We start from the raw sequence: 22,398 nt of genomic DNA on the forward strand, positions 1-22,398 counted from the left end.
TCTGGGAAACTGGTCAGAAATGAAGGGATGATGGATGGCGCTAAATAAAGGGAAATTCTTGAGGGAAACATGTTTCAGTCTTGCAGAGACTGAGGTTCACCTTCCAGCAGGACAATGACCCTAAGCATACTGCTAAAGCAACACTTGAGTTGTTTAAGGGGAAACATTTTAAATGTCTTGGAATGGCTGAGTCAAAGCCCAGACCTCAATCCAATTGATCATCTGTGGTATGACTTAAAAATTGCTGTACACTAGCAGGAACCCATCCAACTTGAAGGAGCTGTAGCAGTTTTGCCTTGAAAAGTGGGCAAAAATCCCAGTGGCTAGATGTGCCAAGCTTATAGAGACATATCCCAAGAGACTTGCAGCTGTAATTGCTGCAAAAGGTGGCTCTACAAAGTATTGACTTTGGGGGGGTGAATAGTTATGCACGCTCAAGTTTTCTGGGGATTTTGTCTGTTTTTTTGTCATATTTCTTGTTTGTTTCACAGTAAAAAATATTTTGCATCTTCAAAGTGGTAGGCATGTTGTGTAAATCAAATGAAAACAAACCCCCCAAAAATCCATTTTAATTCCAGGTTGTAAGGCAACAAAATAGGAAAAATGCCAAGGGGGTGAATACTTTCGCAAGGCACTGTATGTATGAGGCCTAGGCCTACATGGTTTTAGAACATTGTCTGTCATCCAGCAAACCGCATCTAAGCGTTGTTCTGTGACAGTTAAACAATGAATGAACACTATGCCAGCTATTGATGCTAGATGCTCAGATCTGATAGTGATCCAATCATTAACAAATTAGTACACATCTTCCTTATACCAGGTAAGAACAGTCCAGGTCATCTCAATATGAACTGAAGGATTGGAATGCTGAGCCACAAAGTGGCAGCATTGTAAAATAATGTATGATCACCACTTTGGTATTTAGAAACACAAGTGAACGTGGTGTGTAGAACAATCCTCAGTTTGACTCATGCTGAGTAACAGAACCTTTCACCATTTCCTGACACTCCTTTTTGCACTGACACAATCTGTCCAAGATATAGATATGCTTCCAACTACCTGGGGAAAGTATTTGCATCTTTTAGACATGTTTCCAAGAAGTAAGATACTGCAAATAATCTCGTCTTTTTGTGGTTAACACAATATTGTCACCACTTCCTTCCTCGTGAACAGTTTTGCCATATCCAAACATGTTCTTAAAACAGTTTCGGCAAATACATTCCTTACAGAATATCTTACCAACAGGTTTACGTCTGATATGTTAATATACAGTATTCAATCATCTATCACACACTAGACACCACTATGGAAAACCTATGTTGAGGTTATGAGTTTAAAGAATGGGCAGCAACTGGCAGTGGTTTGTCATTTCTGGGCAACGTCTAGAGGGTTTGGCTTTCCATTGTTTTGAGTGTCGACATTGAAAACAAATTCTCATGCTGTGACCATGTCTTATTGTATGAGTCCCTGGGAAGGATAGAATATAATGTCTTATTGTATGACAGAGTTCCTGGGAAGGATAGAATAACAATCATCATGGAATTGTAAATGGATCCTAATCTCATCACCACGTCACACACAACTCAGTATTTTTCCGTTGTAACAAACTAAATTGTAATAATTTATCCATGACAGATTATTTCATAAAGTGTCATTTTGACTTAAGCTCTTTCAGTTCCATTTACTTTTCTCTGGCTTTTTCTTGATGGAAAATATTATCGGTGTCTCTGACGAACATAATAGATAAGGCTTTTATACAGGGCAATAAAAGCTTGATTGAGAAAGTCATCGGACAAGTTAATCAATCACAGGAAGAACATACGCATGATGAATTCCTGAGAAAAGCAATGAAAGTCACCTGACTCATAAAGCAACGTTTGTTTATTTTATAATATCATTCACAGTAAGGGAGGAGACTTCCTGTTTTACAGTCACAATAGATATGGTTTAGATGTAAGGTTCTGTATTTCCTTAGTCAACCTTGTGTTCTGTTTCGTTGTGTTCTTGAGCGTAGCCCTGTTTCTTTGTGTTCTTGAATGTAGCCCTGTCTTTAATTTTTGTTCATTGATTTCACCTGTGTTAGTTACTCACCTGGTATCATCAGCTCCTTATTTAATTCAGTTAATTCTGTTTGTGCCTTTAAGGTATTGTTCGTTTTGACTCTACTAAGCCTTTTCCTAGCTTGTTTGTGAGAACCAGTTATAGCCTTCAGTCCTAGATTTGATTCACCTGCCTGTTTGCCTACCTGCGTATGACCATTGCCTGCCTGTGACCACAGTTCCTGCCTTCTGCAAAGGTGAAATAAACACCTTTGCAGAAACATGTGATGTTTCAAACTTCCATAACACAATCATTACTGCCCTCCTGTGGCTAACTGTAACTCTTCACATCCTCACTGGCACCTAGATTTAAACTATTCTTTTGTGTCAAGACAATTTAAAATATATTAAATATAATCCTACCTTTAGCCTACCTTTGTATAGGTAAGTAGATAGCCAATTCTATATTTGTAATGTCTCTGAAGGATGTTATATGTTATATGACGACAATGACAAAAGAGTTAGCTAAAGTACATATCTGCGACAAAGTAAAACAAAGTGGTCAGTTTGCCAAAGGAAACTTTCTGTTCTCATAGAGACTGTTGAATCACACTTGTGTAGGTCTGCACTTGTGCACAAGACACACAGCTGCTATCAGAGTAGCCAAGAAAAGCCAGCGCAGGACCTCATACCAAACAGGCAACAATGCCCATGCCCTGAAAAACAAACAAAAAGAGTTATGATTGAAAATCGCTCATTGAAAATGAAATTCCACATTACATACAGCAGTAGTCTAAAGATTTAATTCCCACAGCAACATACACAGTACAATTGTTAAGAGTTCACAGTACATCCTTTATTTGAAAACTGACACCTTCATCTATACCCAGTGGTGGAAAAAGTACCCAAATGGCATACTTGAGTAAAAGTATAGATCCCTTAATATAAAGTTAAAAAAGTCACCCAGTAAAATACTACTTGAGTAAAAGTCTGAAAGTATTTGGTTTTATATATACTTAAGTATCAAAAGTAAATGTAATTGCTAAAATATACTTAACTATCTAAAGTAACAATATAAATCATATAAAATTCCTTATATTAAGGCAACGGCACCATTTTCTTGTTTTTAAAATGTAGTGATAGCCAGCGGCACACTCCAACACTCAGACTCTATTTTTTTTAAATCATACGCTGACCAACTGGCAAGTGTCTTCACTGACATTTTCAACCTCTCCCTGTCCGACTCTGTAATACCAACATGTTTTAAGCAGACCACCACAGTTCCTGTGCTCATGAACACTAAGGTTACCTGCCTAAATGACTACCGACCCGTAGCACTCACATTTGTAGCCATGAAGTGCTTTGAAAGGCTGGTCATGGCTCACATCAACACCATCATCCCAGAAACCCTAGACCCACTCCAATTTGCATACTGCCCCAACAGATCCAATGATGATGCAATCTCTATTGCACTCCACACTGCCCTTTCCCACCTGGACAAAAGGAACACCTATGTGAGAATGCTATTCATTGACGACAGTTCAGTGTTCAACACCATATTGCCCTCAAAGCTCATCACTAAGCTAAGGACCCTGGGACTAAACACCTCCCTCTGCAACTGGATCCTGGACTTCCTGACGGGCTGCCACCAGGTGGCTTGGGTAACAACACATCCGCCACGCTGATCCTCAACACAGGGGCCCCTCAGGGGTGAGTGCCCAGTCCCCTCCTGTACTCCCTGTTCACTCATGACTGATCGGCCAGGCACGACTCCAACACCATTAAATTTGCCGATGACACAACAGTGGTAGGCCTAATCACTGACAACGACAAGACAGCCTATAGGGAGGAGGTTAGAGACCTGGCCGTGTGGTGCCAGGACAACAACCTCTCCATCAACTTGATCAAGACAAAGGAGAAGATTGTGGACTACAGAAAAAATAGGCCGAGGACACCCCCATTCTCATTGATGGGGCTGCAGAGGAGCAGGTTGAGAGCTTCAAGTTCCTTGGTATCCACATCACCAACAAACTAACATGGTCCAAGCACACCAAGACAGTCCTGAAGAGGGCACGAAAAAACCTATTCCTCCTCAGGAGACTGAAAAGATTTGGCATGGGTACTCAGATCCTCAAAAGGTTCTACAGCTGCACCATCGAGAGCATGACTGGTTGCATCACTGCCTGGTATGGCAACTGCTCGGCCTCTGACCGCAAGGCACTACAGAGGGTAGACTCCTGAACATCTAGTCAAATGGCTACCCAAACTATTTGCAGTGCCCCCACCCTCACCCCCTCCACTGCTACTCTCTGTTTTCATCTATGCATTGTCACTTTAATAACTCCACCTAAACTCAGCAACAACAAAAAAACATCCTCTCACTGTCAACTGCGTTTATTTTCAGCAAACTCAACGTGTAAATATTTGTATGAAAATAACAGGAATCAACCACTGAGACATAAACTGAACAAGTTCCACAGACATGTGACTAACAGAAATGGAACAATGTGTCCCTGAACAAAGGGAGGGTCAAAATAAAAAGTAACAGTCAGTATTGCGTCTCATCCTCATGGACTGCATCAGATTTGCCAGTTCTTGCTGTGAGATGTTACGCCACTTTTCCACCAAGGCACCTGCAAGTTCCCGGACATTTCTGGGGGGAATGGCCATTTTCCCTGGTGAGACAAAACCGCGACTCGTCAGTGAAGAGCACTTTTTGCCAGTCCTGTCTGGTCCAGTGACGGTAGATTTGTGCCCATAGGCAACGTTGTTGCCGGTGATGGCTGGTGAGGACCTGCCTTACAACAGGCCTACAAGCCTTTTGTCCAGCCTCTCTCAGCCTATTGCGGACAGTCTGAGCACAGATGGAGGGATTGTGCGTTCTTGGTGTAACTCGGGCAGTTGTTGTTGCCATCCTGTGAGGGTGTTGTTACACGTGGTCTGCCACTGCGAGGACAATCAGCTGTCCGTCCTGTCTCCCTGTAGCGCTGTCTTAGGCGTCTCACAGTATGGACATTGCAATTTATTGCCCTGGTCACATCTGCAGTCGTCATGCCTCCTTGCAGCATTCCTAAGGCACGTTCACGCAGATGAGCAGGGACCCTGGGTATCTTTCTTTTGGTGTTTTTCTGAGTCAGTAGAAAGGCCTCTTTAGTGTCCTATGTTTTCCTAACTGTGACCATAATTGCCTACCGTCTGTAAGCTGTTAGTGTCTTAATGACCGTTCCATATGTGCATGTTCATTAATTGTTTATGGTTCATTGAAGAAGCATGGGAGACAGTGTTTAAACCCTTTACAATGAAGAACTGTTATTTGGATTTTTATGAATTATCTTAGAAAGACAGGATCCTGAAAAGGGGAAGTTTATTTTTTTGTTGAGTTACATGTACAGTCGTGGCCAAAAGTTGAGAATGACACAAATATAGATTTTCACCAAGTCTGCTGCCTCAGTTTGTATGATGGCAATTTGCATATAGTCCAGAATGTTATGAAGAGTGATCAGATGAATTGCAATTAATTGCAAAATCCCTCTTTGCCATGCAAATGAACTGAATCCCCCAAAAACATTTCCACTGCATTTCAGCCCTGCCACAAAAGGACCAGCTGACATGTCAGTGATTCTCTCGTTAACACAGGTGTGAGTGTTGACGAGGACAAGGCTGGAGATCACTCTGTCATGCTGATTGAGTTCGAATAACAGACTGGGAGCTTCAAAAGGAGGGTGGTGCTTGGAATCATTGTTCTTCCTCTGTCAACCATGGCTACCTGCAAGGAAACACATGCTGTCATCATCGCTTTGCACAAGAAGGGCTTCACAGGCAAGGATATTGCTGCCAGTAAGATTGCACCTAAATCAACCATTTATCGGATCATCAAGAACTTCAAGGAGAGCGGTTCAATTGTTGTGAAGAAGGCTTCAGGGCGCCCAAGAAAGTCCAGCAAGCGCCAGGACCGCCTCCTAAAGTTGATTCAGCTGCAGGATCGGGGCACCACCAGTACAGAGCTTGCTCAGGAATGGCAGCAGGCAGATGTGAGTGCATCTGCACACACAGTGAGGCGAAGACTTTTGGAGGATGGCCTGGTGTCAAGAAGGGCAGCAAAGATGCCACTTCCCTCCAGGAAAAACATCATGGACAGACTGATATTCTGCAAAAGGTACAGGGATTGGACTGCTGAGGACTGGGGTAAAGTCATTTTCTCTGATGAATCCCCTTTCCGATTGTTTAGGGCATCCGGAAAAAAGCTTGTCCGGAGAAGACAAGGTGAGCGCTACCATCAGTCCTGTGTCATGCCAACAGTAAAGGATCCTGAGACCATTCATGTGTGGTGTTGCTTCTCAGCCAAGGGAGTGGGCTCACTCACAATTTTGCCTAAGAACACAGCCATGAATAAAGAATGGTACCAACACATCATCCGAGAGCAACTTCTCCCAACCTTCCAAGAACAGTTTGGAGATGAACTTCTCCAGCATGATGGAGCACCTTGTCATAAGGCAAAAGTGATAACTAAGTGGCTCGGGGAACAAAACATCAACATTTTGGGTCCATGGCCAGGAAACTCCCTACACCTTAATCCCATTGAGAACTTGTGGTCAATCCTCAAGAAGCGGGTGGACAAACAAAATAAAATTCTAACAAACTCCAAGCATTGATTATGCAAGAATGGGCTGCCATCAGTCAGGATGTGGCCCAGAAGTTAATTGACAGCATGCCAGGGCAGATTGCAGAGGTCTTCAAAAAGAAGGGTCAACACTGCAAATATTGACTCTTTGCATCAACTTCAAGTGTGCATAGTTAACACAGACAACCACAGCCACACCCCTCAAGTACTGGCCAAATTACAGACATATCACCTGTTATTCTGGACCAATGATTGTCTGCTCTGGAACAATAATTGTATGAATGGACAAAGCTATCGATCACATGACACCATTCATTCCCACAGTACTTTCGGAAAGTATTCAGACCCCTTGAATACTTCCAATTTTTTTTACAGCCTTGTTATAAAATGTATTCAATTGTCAATCTAGACATACTACCTCATAATGGCAAAGCAAAAACAGGTTATTAGAAATGCTTCAGTTTAGGGATTGTGCCAGGTTTCTTCCAGATGTGACATTTGGCATTCAGGCCAAGGAGTTCAATCTTGGTTTCATAAGACCAGAGCTTGCTCTTGTTTCTCATGTTGTGAGTGTCCTTTAGGTGCCTTTTGGCAAACTCCAAGCGAGCTGTCATGTGCCTTTTACTGAGGAGTGGCTTCGGTCTGGCCATTCTACCATAAAGGCCTGATTGGTGGAGTGCTGCACAGATAGTTGTCTTTCTGGAAGTTTCTACCACCTCCACAGGGGATACATTTGCCAAATGTCTAAAAACCTGTTTTCGCTTTGTCATTATGGGATATTGTGTGTCGATTGATGGGGGAAATGTTTTATTTAATCCATTTTAGAAAATTGCTGTAACGTAACAAAATGTGGAAAAAGAGAAGGGGACTGAATACTTTCCAAATGCACTGTGAATACAATAGTGCATTGATGCCATATTAAGTCAGTTAAGATGGCGTTTAATGGAGACATGCACAGTTTGAGCTACTCAATGACATATATCTGGTGTATTAGAAGCAGTTATTGGTACCGTGACTGTCTTCCAATTATTATTTTTTATTACACAATGATTGACCACGAAGATTGCCATTTTTCCATTTACCATAATGGAGGGGGTACTGTTTTCTGCTAACAATGCCTGCGTACTGTCGGCCTTGAAATCCCATGGCTTCCGTGAGAGGGGGCAGTCATTTTCAAATGCTCTGGACCCAGGGATTGGACTGCTGAGGACTGGGGTAAAGTCATTTTCTCTGATGAATCCCCTTTCCGATTGTTTAGGGCATCCGGAAAAAAGCTTGTCCGGAGAAGACAAGGTGAGCGCTACCATCAGTCCTGTGTCATGCCAACAGTAAAGGATCCTGAGACCATTCATGTGTGGTGTTGCTTCTCAGCCAAGGGAGTGGGCTCACTCACAATTTTGCCTAAGAACACAGCCATGAATAAAGAATGGTACCAACACATCATCCGAGAGCAACTTCTCCCAACCTTCCAAGAACAGTTTGGAGATGAACTTCTCCAGCATGATGGAGCACCTTGTCATAAGGCAAAAGTGATAACTAAGTGGCTCGGGGAACAAAACATCAACATTTTGGGTCCATGGCCAGGAAACTCCCTACACCTTAATCCCATTGAGAACTTGTGGTCAATCCTCAAGAAGCGGGTGGACAAACAAAATAAAATTCTAACAAACTCCAAGCATTGATTATGCAAGAATGGGCTGCCATCAGTCAGGATGTGGCCCAGAAGTTAATTGACAGCATGCCAGGGCAGATTGCAGAGGTCTTCAAAAAGAAGGGTCAACACTGCAAATATTGACTCTTTGCATCAACTTCATTGAATTGTCAATAAAAGCCTTTGACACTTATGAAATGCTTGTAATTATACAGACCTCTACATGCTTTTTATACAGACCTCTACATGCTTTGTAAGTAGGAAAACCTGCAAAATCGGCAGTGTATCGAATACTTGTTCTCCCCACTGTATGCACACACCTGTAATGAACACGATGGTAGACAGAGAGCTGGTTTCAAGTGCAGGGCGCAACAGGTGTTTATTTGTAAAGGACCATAGGAGGAGGCAGGTAGCTGGGTCCAAGGGCAGGAAGAAGGTCAGACACAGGGGGTCCAAAAAGGCAACAGTACAGGTAGGGAAAAGGCTAGTAACGTCGTCCGTGAGATCAGAATATAGGTTGATAACAGTACAGGTAGTGAATAGGCAAAAGGGCGTTGTTAGTGAGGCAGGCAAAAACTATCATACACGGGAGGAGTAACTCACAGGGAAAAACAGCCCCCCGAAAAAGTGTGTCACAAAACAAACAATACCTCACAGTGATGGGGTGCAAAGAAATTAACTAAATAGTGTGTGATAATGACATACAGGTGTGTGAACAGGTGATTAGAGTTCAGGGGATTGGGATTTGGAGAGTGAGCTGCGTTCAGGGGATCTATGTGTTTGAGAGTGTGAGCTGGAAAGTGGTCTGGAAAGTGAGCTGCGTTCAGGGGATCTATGTGTTTGAGGGTGTGAGTTGGAAGCAGATGCTTTTCTTTGAAAAACTCATTTTTGTGCAATTTCTAGCTAGCTACTATTTGAAACTGTGACATGTGTCAGCCGGTTTTCACTGTCTGTCCTCGTGCAGTTGTTATTTATGCGTGCCTTCAAAATAAGTGTCCCACAAGCGGTGGGAGCTAAATCATTACACGAAGAGAGTATTCATTGGGATTTTAATTTGAATAACAAATACATTTTTTCAAAACTTTACTATCGCCAATTCTTTACGTGATCTGAGCAGTATTCCACAGGCTGTATTGAATCAGGTCGCAGGCCGCATACGGCCCCCGGGTCGGTCTTTGCCCAGGCCTGGTCTACACCTCTGCAACCTTTCACAGCACTGTGCCTCTCTGGAAACATTCACTACACTGCAATCAAACAACGTACCACATTTGACCACTGCAAGGGGAAGTCTAACTGCACATGACATGTTAGTTTTAATGTTACATGCACAAGTACAGCGAAATGCCTATCTTGCTAGCTTTAACCTCAACAATGCAGTAATCAATAACAATGTAATACTAAAAATAACAAAAACGCACACAATATAAAAATAAGAACACGTTAAAGTAAGCAACCTATATACAGGGTCAGTTCCAGTACCATATGTACAATGTCTAGGCTCCTGGATCGATAGCGGTAGATACAGTATGTATAGGGGTAAGGTGACTAGGCGTCAGGGTATATGATAATCAGAGTAGCAGCAGCAAAAATGATGATTGTATGTGAGTGGGTGTGTTTCGAGTCAGTATTAATGTATGTGCATATTATGTGTTTGAGCAAATGATGGAGTGAGTGTTTTGTATGTGTGTTGGAGTATCAGTGTGTGTGGTGTATAGGGCCCTGTGAGTGTGCATAGTTAACACAGACAACCACAGCCACACCCCTCAAGTACTGGCCAAATTACAGACATATCACCTGTTATTCTGGACCAATGATTGTCTGCTCTGGAACAATAATTGTATGAATGGACAAAGCTATCGATCACATGACACCATTCATTCCCACAGTACTTTCGGAAAGTATTCAGACCCCTTGAATACTTCCAAATTTTTTTACAGCCTTGTTATAAAATGTATTCAATTGTCAATCTACACATACTACCTCATAATGGCAAAGCAAAAACAGGTTATTAGAAATGCTTCAGTTTAGGGATTGTGCCAGGTTTCTTCCAGATGTGACATTTGGCATTCAGGCCAAGGAGTTCAATCTTGGTTTCATAAGACCAGAGCTTGCTCTTGTTTCTCATGTTGTGAGTGTCCTTTAGGTGCCTTTTGGCAAACTCCAAGCGAGCTGTCATGTGCCTTTTACTGAGGAGTGGCTTCGGTCTGGCCATTCTACCATAAAGGCCTGATTGGTGGAGTGCTGCACAGATAGTTGTCTTTCTGGAAGTTTCTACCACCTCCACAGGGGATACATTTGCCAAATGTCTAAAAACCTGTTTTCGCTTTGTCATTATGGGATATTGTGTGTCGATTGATGGGGGAAATGTTTTATTTAATCCATTTTAGAAAATTGCTGTAACGTAACAAAATGTGGAAAAAGAGAAGGGGACTGAATACTTTCCAAATGCACTGTGAATACAATAGTGCATTGATGCCATATTAAGTCAGTTAAGATGGCGTTTAATGGAGACATGCACAGTTTGAGCTACTCAATGACATATATCTGGTGTATTAGAAGCAGTTATTGGTACCGTGACTGTCTTCCAATTATTATTTTTTATTACACAATGATTGACCACGAAGATTGCCATTTTTCCATTTACCATAATGGAGGGGGTACTGTTTTCTGCTAACAATGCCTGCGTACTGTCGGCCTTGAAATCCCATGGCTTCCGTGAGAGGGGGCAGTCATTTTCAAATGCTCTGGACCCAGGAACCTCTCTTCACCTAGCAACCAAACACGGTGGAAGTCTCCAAGTGTCTAGATAACCTTTCATCTTTTTCAGCAATGGTAGACTATACAATAACTCCACATAGTTCAGTTGCCAACTTTACATGAGCTTGTAGCCTTTTTTGAGGTGAAGTATAGTGTCCATTTATCAAGTTGTTTAGCTAGCTTCATTCAGCACCAAATTATGTAGACATGCTGAAATGTACAGAGCTTACCCCAGGCTTACCTCCACAACATGTTAAGGCAATGCACATACACAAAATATGAAATTGGCTCAATGCAACGAATGAAGCTAGGCAAAGCAGCAAGGCCTATGTTGACCCTATCCATCAACAGCCAACATCCAATTTCTGTACTGAATGAAATATTACCACTACCTTTTTAAAACCATGTCTATTTTTATTTCCATAATAAAAAGCATGAGCTTGATTTAGTGTAGAGAAAATGATTTAGTGTAGAGAAAATGATTTAGTGTGCTGACTAACGGCGAACAAACTGTAAGCTATAATAATATATACGGTCTATATATATAAACTTCTATATATATAAACTTCCAGTAATTTATTGGGTAAAAAACACCAACTCTTTTATTTATATTTTTGTTGTTGTTGTATTTGACCCCCAATGGACTCAGGAGACGAAGGTCAAGTTATGTGTCATCTGAAACATGGCCCGCCAAACTGCGCTTCTTAACACCCACCCACTTAACCCGGAAGCCAGCCAAAACACCATTCAACTGATGACCAAGGTCAGCCTGCAGGCGTCCGGCCGTCCCAAGGAGTCACTAGCGCGCAATGAGCCAAGTAAAACCCCCCCCGGCCAAACCCTCCCCTAACCCAGATGACACTGGGCCAATTCTGCGCCGCCCTATGGGACTCCCGATCACAGCCGCATGGATCGAACCCAAGTCTGTAGTAGCACCTCTAGCACTGCGATGCAGGTGCCTTAGACCGCTACGCCACTCGAGTGGTCCTTATTTTTATATCTTTATTTCCCAAACACATTTCAACCCAATCACAATCACTTTTTGGTATTTTAATCATTTTAGGCACATTTTAACAGGCTCAACACCTAACAAACACTTGCCATTGGCTCAACAATTGGCTCAATTTACCCCATGGCCATTGGCTCAATTTACCCCATGGCCATTGGCTCAACTTACCCCAAGGCAAACACTTTGACTATATTAGCCGACACAGGACACAGCTACAACGATGCCCTTTAATTCTAGGTTTAGGACCTCATATTGATGCTTATTGAGACCCAAACTGATGTATAGAACCATCTTAAAATGATCTACTTTGGTTTAGATACAAGCACCATGAAACCTCTAACACAATAAATTCATTTCATTTGGTAAAAATCTTTTGGACGCAACTTGATTACCACTTTTTCCATGTGGTTACTTCCTTCACAAACTCCATGAAATGATGACCTCTTCCTAAGTATTTGGTGAAATGGTACATTTTCTGTATGGTTTCCTAGAAACAAGGGTGGCTTTTTCCCATTTTTCCACCCCTTACCCCACTCTCCCCTATATAGTAGTAGTCTTCAGATCTCATTTCTACAGCAGCATACACAGTACACTTTTTAAGAGTGCACAGTACATCCTGTACTTGAAAGTGGACAACTAAAATATATGCAACCTCTTAACAGCGCTACTGCACTGTGCCTCTTAATGCAAACCTTTGCTACACTGCCACCAAACAACAGACATATACAGTATATCACAAAAGTGATTACACCCCTCACATTTTTGTAAATATTTGAGTATATCTGAGCTGCAGCACGGTGGCCAAGACCATATAGCGGTTTAACTGGACAGGTTCCACTCAGAACAGGCCTCGCCATGGTCGACCAAAGAAGTTGAGTGCTCAGCGTCATATCCAGAGGTTGTCTTTGGGAAATAGACGTATGAGTGCTGCCAGCATTGCTGCAGAGGTTGAAGGGGTGGGGGGTCAGCCTGTCAGTGCTCAGACCATATGCCGCACACTGCATCAAATTGGTCTGCATGGCTGTCGTCCCAGAAGGAAGCCTCTTCTAAAGATGATGCACAAGAAAGCCCGCAAACAGTTTGCTGAAGACAAGCAGACTAAGGACATGGATTACTGGAACCATGTCCTGTGGTCTGATGAGACCAAGATAAACTTATTTGGTTCAGGTGGTGTCAAGCGTGTGTGGTGGCAACCAGGTGAGGAGTACAAAGACAAGTGTGTCTTGCCTACAGTCAAGCATGGTGGTGCGAGTGTCATGGTCTGGGGCTGCATGAGTACTGCCGGCACTGGGGAGCTACAGTTCATTGAGGGAACCATGAATGCCAACATGTACTGTGACATACTGAAGCAGAGCATGATCCCCTCCCTTCGGACACTGGGCTGCAGGGCAATATTCCAACATGATAACGACCCCAAACACACCTCCAAGACGACCAGTGCCTTGCTAAAGAAGCCGAGGGTAAAGGTGATGGACTGGCCAAGCATGTCTCCAGACCTAAACCCTATTGAGCATCTGTGGGGCATCCTCAAACGGAAGGTGGAGGAGTGCAAGGTCTCTAACATCCATCAGCTCCGTGATTTCATCATGGAGGAGTGGAAGAGGACTCCAGTGGCAACCTTTGAAGCTCTGGTGAACTCCATGCCCAAGAAGTTTAAGGCAGTGCTAGAATTTTTTATTTTTTATTTTTATTTTATTTTTTATTTTTTCACCTTTATTTAACCAGGTAGGCTAGTTGAGAACAAGTTCTCATTTGCAACTGCGACCTGGCCAAGATAAAGCATAGCAGTGTGAGCAGACAACAAAGAGTTACACATGGAGTAAACAATTAACAAGTCAATAACACAGTAGAAACCAAAGGGGGAGTCTATATACAATGTGTGCAAAAGGCATGAGGAGGTAGGCAAATAATTACAATTTTGCAGATTAACACTGGAGTGATGAATGATCAGATGGTCATGTACAGGTAGAGATATTGGTGTGCAAAAGAGCAGAAAAGTAAATAAATAAAAACAGTATGGGGATGAGGTAGGTGAAAAAGGGGGGCTATTTACCAATAGACTATGTACAGCTGCAGCGATCGTTTAGCTGCTCAGATAGCTGATGTTTGAAGTTGGTGAGGGAGATAAAAGTCTACAACTTCAGCGATTTTTGCAATTCGTTCCAGTCACAGGCAGCAGAGTACTGGAACGAAAGGCGGCCAAATGAGGTGTTGGCTTTAGGGATGATCAGTGAGATACACCTGCTGGAGCGCGTGCTACGGATGGGTGTTGCCATCGTGACCAGTGAGCTGAGATAAGGCGGAGCTTTACCTAGCATGGACTTGTAGATGACCTGGAGCCAGTGGGTCTGGCGACGAATATGTAGCGAGGGCCAGCCGACTAGAGCATACAAGTCGCAGTGGTGGGTGGTATAAGGTGCCCTTAGTGACAAAACGGATGGCACTGTGATAGACTGCATCCAGTTTGCTGAGTAGAGTGTTGGAAGCCATTTTGTAGATGACATCGCCGAAGTCGAGGATCGGTAGGATAGTCAGTTTTACTAGGGTAAGCTTGGCGGCGTGAGTGAAGGAGGCTTTGTTGCGGAATAGAAAGCCGACTCTTGATTTGATTTTCGATTGGAGATGTTTGATATGAGTCTGGAAGGAGAGTTTGCAGTCTAGCCAGACACCTAGGTACTTATAGACGTCCACATATTCTAGGTCGGAACCATCCAGGGTGGTGATGCTAGTCGGGCATGCGGGTGCAGGCAGCGACCGGTTGAAAAGCATGCATTTGGTTTTACTAGCGTTTAAGAGCAGTTGGAGGCCACGGAAGGAGTGTTGTATGGCATTGAAGCTTGTTTGGAGGTTAGATAGCACAGTGTCCAAAGACGGGCCGAAAGTATATAGAATGGTGTCGTCTGCGTAGAGGTGGATCAGGGAATCGCCCGCAGCAAGAGCAACATCATTGATATACACAGAGAAAAGAGTCGGCCCGAGAATTGAACCCTGTGGCACCCCCATAGAGACTGCCAGAGGACCAGACAGCATGCCCTCCGATTTGACGCACTGAACTCTGTCTGCAAAGTAATTGGTGAACCAGGCAAGGCAGTCATCCGAAAAACCGAGGCTCCTGAGTCTGCCGATAAGAATGCAGTGATTGACAGAGTCGAAAGCCTTGGCAAGGTCGATGAAGACGGCTGCACAGTACTGTCTTTTATCGATGGCGGTTATGATATCGTTGAGTACCTTGAGTGTGGCTGAGGTGCACCCATGACCGGCTCGGAAACCAGATTGCACAGCGGAGAAGACGGCTGCACAGTACTGTCTTTTATCGATGGCGGTTATGATATCGTTGAGTACCTTGAGTGTGGCTGAGGTGCACCCATGACCGGCTCGGAAACCAGATTGCACAGCGGAGAAGACGGCTGCACAGTACTGTCTTTTATCGATGGCGGTTATGATATCGTTGAGTACCTTGAGTGTGGCTGAGGTGCACCCATGACCGGCTCGGAAACCAGATTGCACAGCGGGATTCGAGATGGTCAGTGACCTGTTTGTTGACTTGGCTTTCGAAGACCTTAGATAGGCAGGGCAGGATGGATATAGGTCTGTAACAGTTTGGGTCCAGGGTGTCTCCCCCTTTGAAGAGGGGGATGACTGCGGCAGCATTCCAATCCTTGGGGATCTCAGACGATATGAAAGAGAGGTTGAACAGGCTGGTAATAGGGGTTGCGACAATGGTGGCAGATAGTTTCAGAAATAGAGGGTCCAGATTGTCAAGCCCAGCTGATTTGTACGGGTCCAGGTTTTGCAGCTCTTTCAGAACATCTGCTATCTGGATTTGGTTAAAGGAGAACCTGGAGAGGCTTGGGCGAGGAGCTGCGGGGGGGGCGGAGCTGTTGGCCGAGGTTGAAGTAGCCAGGCGGAAGGCATGGCCAGCCGTTGAGAAATGCTTATTGAAGTTTTCGATAATCATGGATTTATCAGTGGTGACCGTGTTACCTAGCCTCAGTGCAGTGGGCAGCTGGGAGGAGGTGCTCTTGTTCTCCATGGACTTCACGGTGTCCCAGAACTTTTTGGAGTTGGAGCTACAGGATGCAAACTTCTGCCTGAAGAAGCTGGCCTTAGCTTTCCTGACTGACTGCGTGTATTGGTTCCGGACTTCCCTGTACAGTTGCATATCACGGGGACTATTCGATGCTATTGCAGTCCGCCACAGGATGTTTTTGTGCTGGTCGAGGGCAGTCAGGTCTGGGGTGAACCAAGGGCTGTATCTGTTCTTAGTTCTGCATTTTTTGAACGGAGCATGCTTATCTAAAATGGTGAGGAAGTTACTTTTAAAGAATGACCAGGCATCCTCAACTGACGGGATGAGGTCAGTGTCCTTCCAGGATACCCGGGCCAGGTCGATTAGAAAGGCCTGCTCACAGAAGTGTTTTAGGGAGCGTTTGACAGTGATGAGGGGTGGTCGTTTGACTGCGGCTCCGTAGCGGATACAGGCAATGAGGCAGTGATCGCTGAGATCCTGGTTGAAGACAGCGGAGGTGTATTTGGAGGGCCAGTTGGTCAGGATGACGTCTATGAGGGTGCCCTTGTTTACAGAGTTAGGGTTGTACCTGGTGGGTTCCTTGATGATTTGTGTGAGATTGAGGGCATCTAGCTTAGATTGTAGGACTGGCAGGGTGTTAAGCATATCCCAGTTTAGGTCACCTAACAGAACAAACTCTGAAGCTAGATGGGGGGCGATCAATTCACAAATGGTGTCCAGGGCACAGCTGGGAACTGAGGGGGGTCGGTAGCAGGCGGCAACCGTGAGAGACTTATTTCTGGAGAGAGTAATTTTCAAAATTAGTAGTTCGAACTGTTTGGGTATGGACCTGGAAAGTATGACATTACTTTGCAGGCTATCTCTGCAGTAAACTGCAACTCCTCCCCCTTTGGCAGTTCTATCTTGATGGAAGATGTTATAGTTGGGTATGGAAATCTCTGAATTTTTGGTGGCCTTCCTGAGCCAGGATTCAGACACAGCAAGGACATCAGGGTTAGCAGAGTGTGCTAAAGCAGTGAGTAAAACAAACTTAGGGAGGAGGCTTCTGATGTTGACATGCATGAAACCAAGGCTTTTTCGATCACAGAAGTCAACAAATGAGGGTGCCTGGGGACATGCAGGGCCTGGGTTTACCTCCACATCACCCGCGGAACAGAGAAGGAGTAGTATGAGGGTGCGGCTAAAGGCTATCAAAACTGGTCGCCTAGAGCGTTGGGGACAGAGAATAAGAGGAGCAGGTTTCTGGGCATGGTAGAATATATTCAGGGCATAATGCGCAGACAGGGGTATGGTGGGGTGCGGGTACAGCCGAGGTAAGCCCAGGCACTGGGTGATGATGAGAGAGGTTGTATCTCTGGACATGCTGGTAGTAATGGGTGAGGTCACCGCATGTGTGGGAGGTGGGACAAAGGAGTTATCAGGGGCATGAAGAGTGGAACTAGGGGCTCCATTGTGAACTAAAACAATGATAACTAACCTGAACAACAGTATACAAGGCATATTGACATTTGAGAGAGACATACAGCGAGGCATACAGTAATCACAGGTGTTGAATTGGGAAAGCTAGCTAAAACAGTAGGTGAGACAACAGCTAATCAGCTAGCAAAACAACAGCAGGTAAAATGGCGTAGACTAGGCAACGGGGCCAACAGATAAAACAAACAAGCAGAATGGAGTACCGTGATTAAAATGATGGTGGCCACAAAATATTGACACTTTGGGCCCAATTTGGACATTTTCACTTAGGGGTGTACTCACTTTTGTTGCCAGCGGTTTAGACATTAATGGCTGTGTGTTGAGTTATTTTGAGGGGACAGCACATTTACACTGTTATACAAGCTGTACACTCACTACTTTACATTGTAGCAAAGTGTCATTTCTTCAGTGTTGTCACATGAAAAGATATACTCAAATATTGACAAAAATGTGAGGGGTGTACTCACTTGTGATATACTGTACATAACATGCTGACAGATTGATCACATCAAAGGAAGTCTAGCTGCACTGGTTCTTCAAGACATGTCACATTATGTTACTGGGTAATAGGCTTTAGCTCAAGGTGTGCTAATGTGGATCTGGTGGAAATAGATACACAGAGGTTACACAGAGGTTACATAGAGGTGACACGGTTCTGACCTACTGTAATGCCAATCCTGGTGTGTTTGATTGATTGTTGAGGACAGGTTGCTGTTGGTTCCAGGTTGATAGGGTTCTTCTGTCAGATGGCCAGTAGAACGCAGAGGTGTGGCTGTGCTTGTCTTCAGTCTGTCACTACAGTCATAGCTTCTCTGGCCTGGTGGTGTTAAAGTACATATGCATGGATTGGAAATAGTTATTATACTTTACTTTACATTTTATTGTAATGAGAAGCTACATGTTTAGGATTAATTAACTTGGGTGTCTACTTAGGATGTAGTTTTGCTGATGTGTTTTAGTTTTAGTTTTGCTGATTTAATTTGTTCCTACTTAATCAACCACATTCAAAAGTATTTTTTTAGCACTTACCCTCCATAGCAAAACGATAGATGCAGTCCTCCTCAGAGGGCTTCAGAACCTGCACCGAAACCATCCCACTATGCTGGCTGCTCACATCGTTGCTGGCACTGCAGTAGTACTGGCTGTCTTCTTCCACAATGCCACAGTGTAGGTGCAGGTCTGCTGAGCTCTGAAACTGGATGTCCTGGGGTTGGGTGGATTGGTACCAGGTATACTGGACACTTGTGCCCTTTGCACTAGCACAGTGCACTGTCACAGGCTGGCCCCAGCAAGTGTCTCCCATTGAACTCAGGGGCCATACCATGGGTTTGGACACTGCCACTGGGAGAGAGAGATGTTATTTGGATAATGCAAAAGCAAAGGGGAAGGGGAAACTGTCAGTAAAAGTAAAGAGCAAAAATAATCTTACCAAATGTCACAATTAGATTGATGGAAGTCATGATATCAGCATGGATTTTATCAATCCCAACCCAGTACACTCCAGTATCCTCTAACTTGAGATCTGTCATGATGATGACCAACCCCCTTCGCTGTGCATCTATGATCTGAGACCTGTGTCTGAGCTCTCTGTTGGTGAGGTGATCCGAGTCCATTAGAATAACACAGGTCGACCTAGACTCCCCACGGCACCAGTACTTCTTACTGAAGAGGTACCGGTTTGTTTGGTACTGGCAGACCAGACTGAATCCACTCCCAACATTGGCCTGGATTACTGTTTTGTCACACTGAAGCTGGACACTTGCTGGGAAAAGAAACACAACAAATAGTTAGATAAATCATCATTGTTGGTCAACAGCCCTTTCAGACCTACAGAATGTCTTTTAAAAGATGTTCTGCAGGTTGAAAATAGCATTTTCTGTGTGCTGATGTACACTGGATAGTATTCTGTATGCAGTAAATGGTCATCATCAGTGGTGTAAGAAAATATACTGTGCAGGTACATATCTACTTCATATACAGTATATACAGTACCAGTCCAAAGTTTGGACACATTCAACAGGTTTTCTTTATGTTAGGAATTATATGAATAATGACTAAACAATATCTACATTTTAAATAACTAATGAAACTTATACTCTGTTTTAGTATATCTGATTAACAATATTAATTCATGAGGAAGGGATTGTGGAGCATGTAACAGGGGCTAATAAAAGAATATAAATACCATTCCAGCCAGGTTGGAGAAGACTGGAAGTGTGTGTTTTTAAGTAAGCAGAAAGGTTCGTTAACCTATGGTTGAACCGACTCAACTTAGCTCTGGGATGTTTAGATAAGGCAGAGTGTGTTTTCTCAGGTTTTCCATTAGCTAGAACTGTCTGCTGAATGGTGATGGATGAAAACTTCAGAAGTTTTATCTTGATATAACTGTGTCTGGAGTGAGAGAGAGCAAAGGGGTTGGAATGAACTTTTGAACTGTTGGGAGAAAGAATATTTTATAACCTATGACGTCATATTTTGCATATAAACTGTTGTTCGTGGTTAATTTTGATAAGACTGGTCTCTGTCTATTTTATGCAAATAGGAATCATACAAATTCTTATAAAATAGACTGTATAATTAATAGGAATTATGAAATTCCAGTGACACTTTATTTTTACTATTTTTATTTTCAAATATATTTTAGATTTTAGATTCTTCAAAGTAGCCACCATTTGCCTTGATGACAGCTTTGCACACTCTTGGCATTCTCTCAACCAGCTTCACCTGGAATGCTTTTCCAACAGTCTTGAAGGAGTTCCCACATATGCTGAGCACTTGTTGGCTGCTTTTCCTTCACTCTGCAGTCCAACTCATCACAAACCATCTCAATTGGGTTGAGGTCGGGGGGATTGTGGAGGCCAGGTCATCTGATGCGGCACTTCATCACTATCCTTCTTAGCCCTTACATAGCCTGGAGGTGTATTGGGTCATTGTCCTGTTGAAAAACAAATGATAGTCCCACTAAGCGCAAACCAGATGGGATGGCGTGTCATTGCAGATTGCTGTGGTAGCCATGCTGGTTAAGTGTGCTTTGAATTGTAAATAAATCACTGACAGTGTCACCAGCAAAGCACCCCCACACCATCACACCTCCTCCATGCTTCACGGTGGGAACTACACATGCGGAGATCATTCGTCCACCTACTCAGCGTCTCACAAAGACACAGCAGTTGGAACCAAAAATCTCAATTTGGACTCATCAGATCAAAGCACAGATTTCCACCGGTCTAATGTCCATTGCTCGTCCTTCTTTGCCCAAGCAAGTCTCTTCTTATTATTGGTGTCCTTTAGTAGTGTTTTTTTTGCAGTAATTCGACCATGAAGGCCTGATTCACACAGTCTCCTCTGAACAGCTGATGTTGAGATGTGTCTGTTACTTGAACTATGTGAAGCATTTATTTGGGCTGCAATTTCTGAGGCTGGTAACTCTAATGAACTTATCCTCTGCAGCAGAGGTAACTCTGGGTCTTCCATTCCTGTGGCGGTCCTCATGAGAGCCAGTTTCATCATAGCGCCTGATGGTTTTTGCGACTGCACTTGAAGAAACGTTCAAAATTCTTAAAATGTTCCATATTGACTGACCTTCATGTCTTAAATTAATGATGGACTGTCTTTTCTCTTTGCTTATTTGAGCTGTTCTTGCCATAATATAGACTTGGTCTTTTAGATTTAGATTTTTTAAATACTTTTTTGGTTACTAAATGATTCCATATATGTTATTTCCTAGTTCTGATGTCTTCACTATTATTCTACAATGTAGAAAATAGTACAAATAAAGAAAAACCCTTGAATGAGTAAGTCAAATCAAATCAAATGTATTTATATAGCCCTTCGTACATCAGCTGATATCTCAAAGTGCTGTACAGAAACCCAGCCTAAAACCCCAAACAGCAAGCAATGCAGGTGTAGACTGGTACTGTATATAATGGCAACCCTGTGGATAATGATAATGTATATGATTGGAAAAAAGGGTGTGAGCGTTAATCAGACCGAGAATAAAATCAACACATTTGTGGTTTGATATCATTATGTAGTCACAGACAGGCGTAAGTAGGACAAACTATGCTGAATACAGTTTCAGAGGAATTCTACTTTTACTGTATATATGTTCATCCCTGTAAGGGTTGTCGTTGGTGGAAGAAGGATCGGACCAAGGTGCAGCGTTGTAAGTGTTCATGATGATTTTTAATTCAAACTCAGAACACTAAACAGAAAATAACAAAGTGAATTTACAAAACCGAAACAGACCAAAAGTATGATTCTCAATCAGATACAACTAACGACACCTGCCTCTGATTGAGAACCACACTAGGTTGAACACAAAAACCAACATAGAAAAACCAACATAGAATGCCCACCCCAACTCACGCCCTGACCATACTAAAACAAAGAATAAAATAAGAGAACTATGGTCAGAACGTGACAAGTGCTTTGATATCAAGAAATGTTATGTACAATTGTGAGGGCATGAAAACAGGACATTTCTTTCAAACAAACTGGTTGAAAAGGAACTATAAACACGTTGTAATTACTACATTTAAAAGTTGATTAAAATATACTTACTTTCACAGAGCAACAGGAGATAAAGGACCCTCATCATGGTAAGACTAATGTCCTCTACCAGCCGTCTCTATCTCTGAACCTATACAATAGCAATTCAACCTGTGAACGAGGTTATTGTAAGATGAAGTGTCGTTTTGATGATGAGACAGGATGTCACTGAAATGGACTGTGGTTAGTGCGGCATCCTCCTCTGCTAAGAGAGCTTCAGAGGTGTGCAGAGGATGTGAATAGACCCTCTATAACGAGATCCAA

At 43.2% G+C, this 22,398-nt stretch overlaps 1 protein-coding gene across 1 annotated transcript; it reads right to left on the bottom strand.

Annotated features, from left to right (window-relative positions):
* Positions 1-1,782: 1,782 nt before the first annotated feature.
* LOC109906948 (natural cytotoxicity triggering receptor 2) lies at positions 1,783-22,256 on the bottom strand. Its single transcript, XM_020504763.2, has 5 exons — positions 22,147-22,256; positions 19,013-19,345; positions 18,613-18,924; positions 18,244-18,400; positions 1,783-2,755 (listed from the first exon to the last, which is right to left on the bottom strand). The coding sequence occupies exons 1-5, from the start codon at positions 22,181-22,183 to the stop codon at positions 2,647-2,649; spliced, it is 948 nt and encodes a 315-aa protein (XP_020360352.1). The 5' UTR covers positions 22,184-22,256; the 3' UTR covers positions 1,783-2,646.
* Between the last annotated feature and the right edge of the window lie 142 nt (positions 22,257-22,398).

This window comes from Oncorhynchus kisutch, linkage group LG17 (assembly GCF_002021735.2).
Source record: "Oncorhynchus kisutch isolate 150728-3 linkage group LG17, Okis_V2, whole genome shotgun sequence".
Taxonomy (NCBI): domain Eukaryota; kingdom Metazoa; phylum Chordata; class Actinopteri; order Salmoniformes; family Salmonidae; genus Oncorhynchus; species Oncorhynchus kisutch.

What these genes read in the sequence shown, in the direction of transcription:
- LOC109906948 (XM_020504763.2), bottom strand. Translation starts at nt 22,183, where the DNA reads ATGATGAGGGTCCTTTATCTCCTGTTGCTCTGTGAAA. An exon ending in CAATCTAATTGTGACATTTG is followed by an intron (nt 18,925 to 19,012) that starts GTAAGATTATTT and finishes TCTCTCTCCCAG; the next exon opens with TGGCAGTGTCCAAACCCATG. An exon ending in CAGGATTGGCATTACAGTAG is followed by an intron (nt 2,756 to 18,243) that starts GTCAGAACCGTG and finishes TTTGTTTTTCAG; the next exon opens with GGCATGGGCATTGTTGCCTG.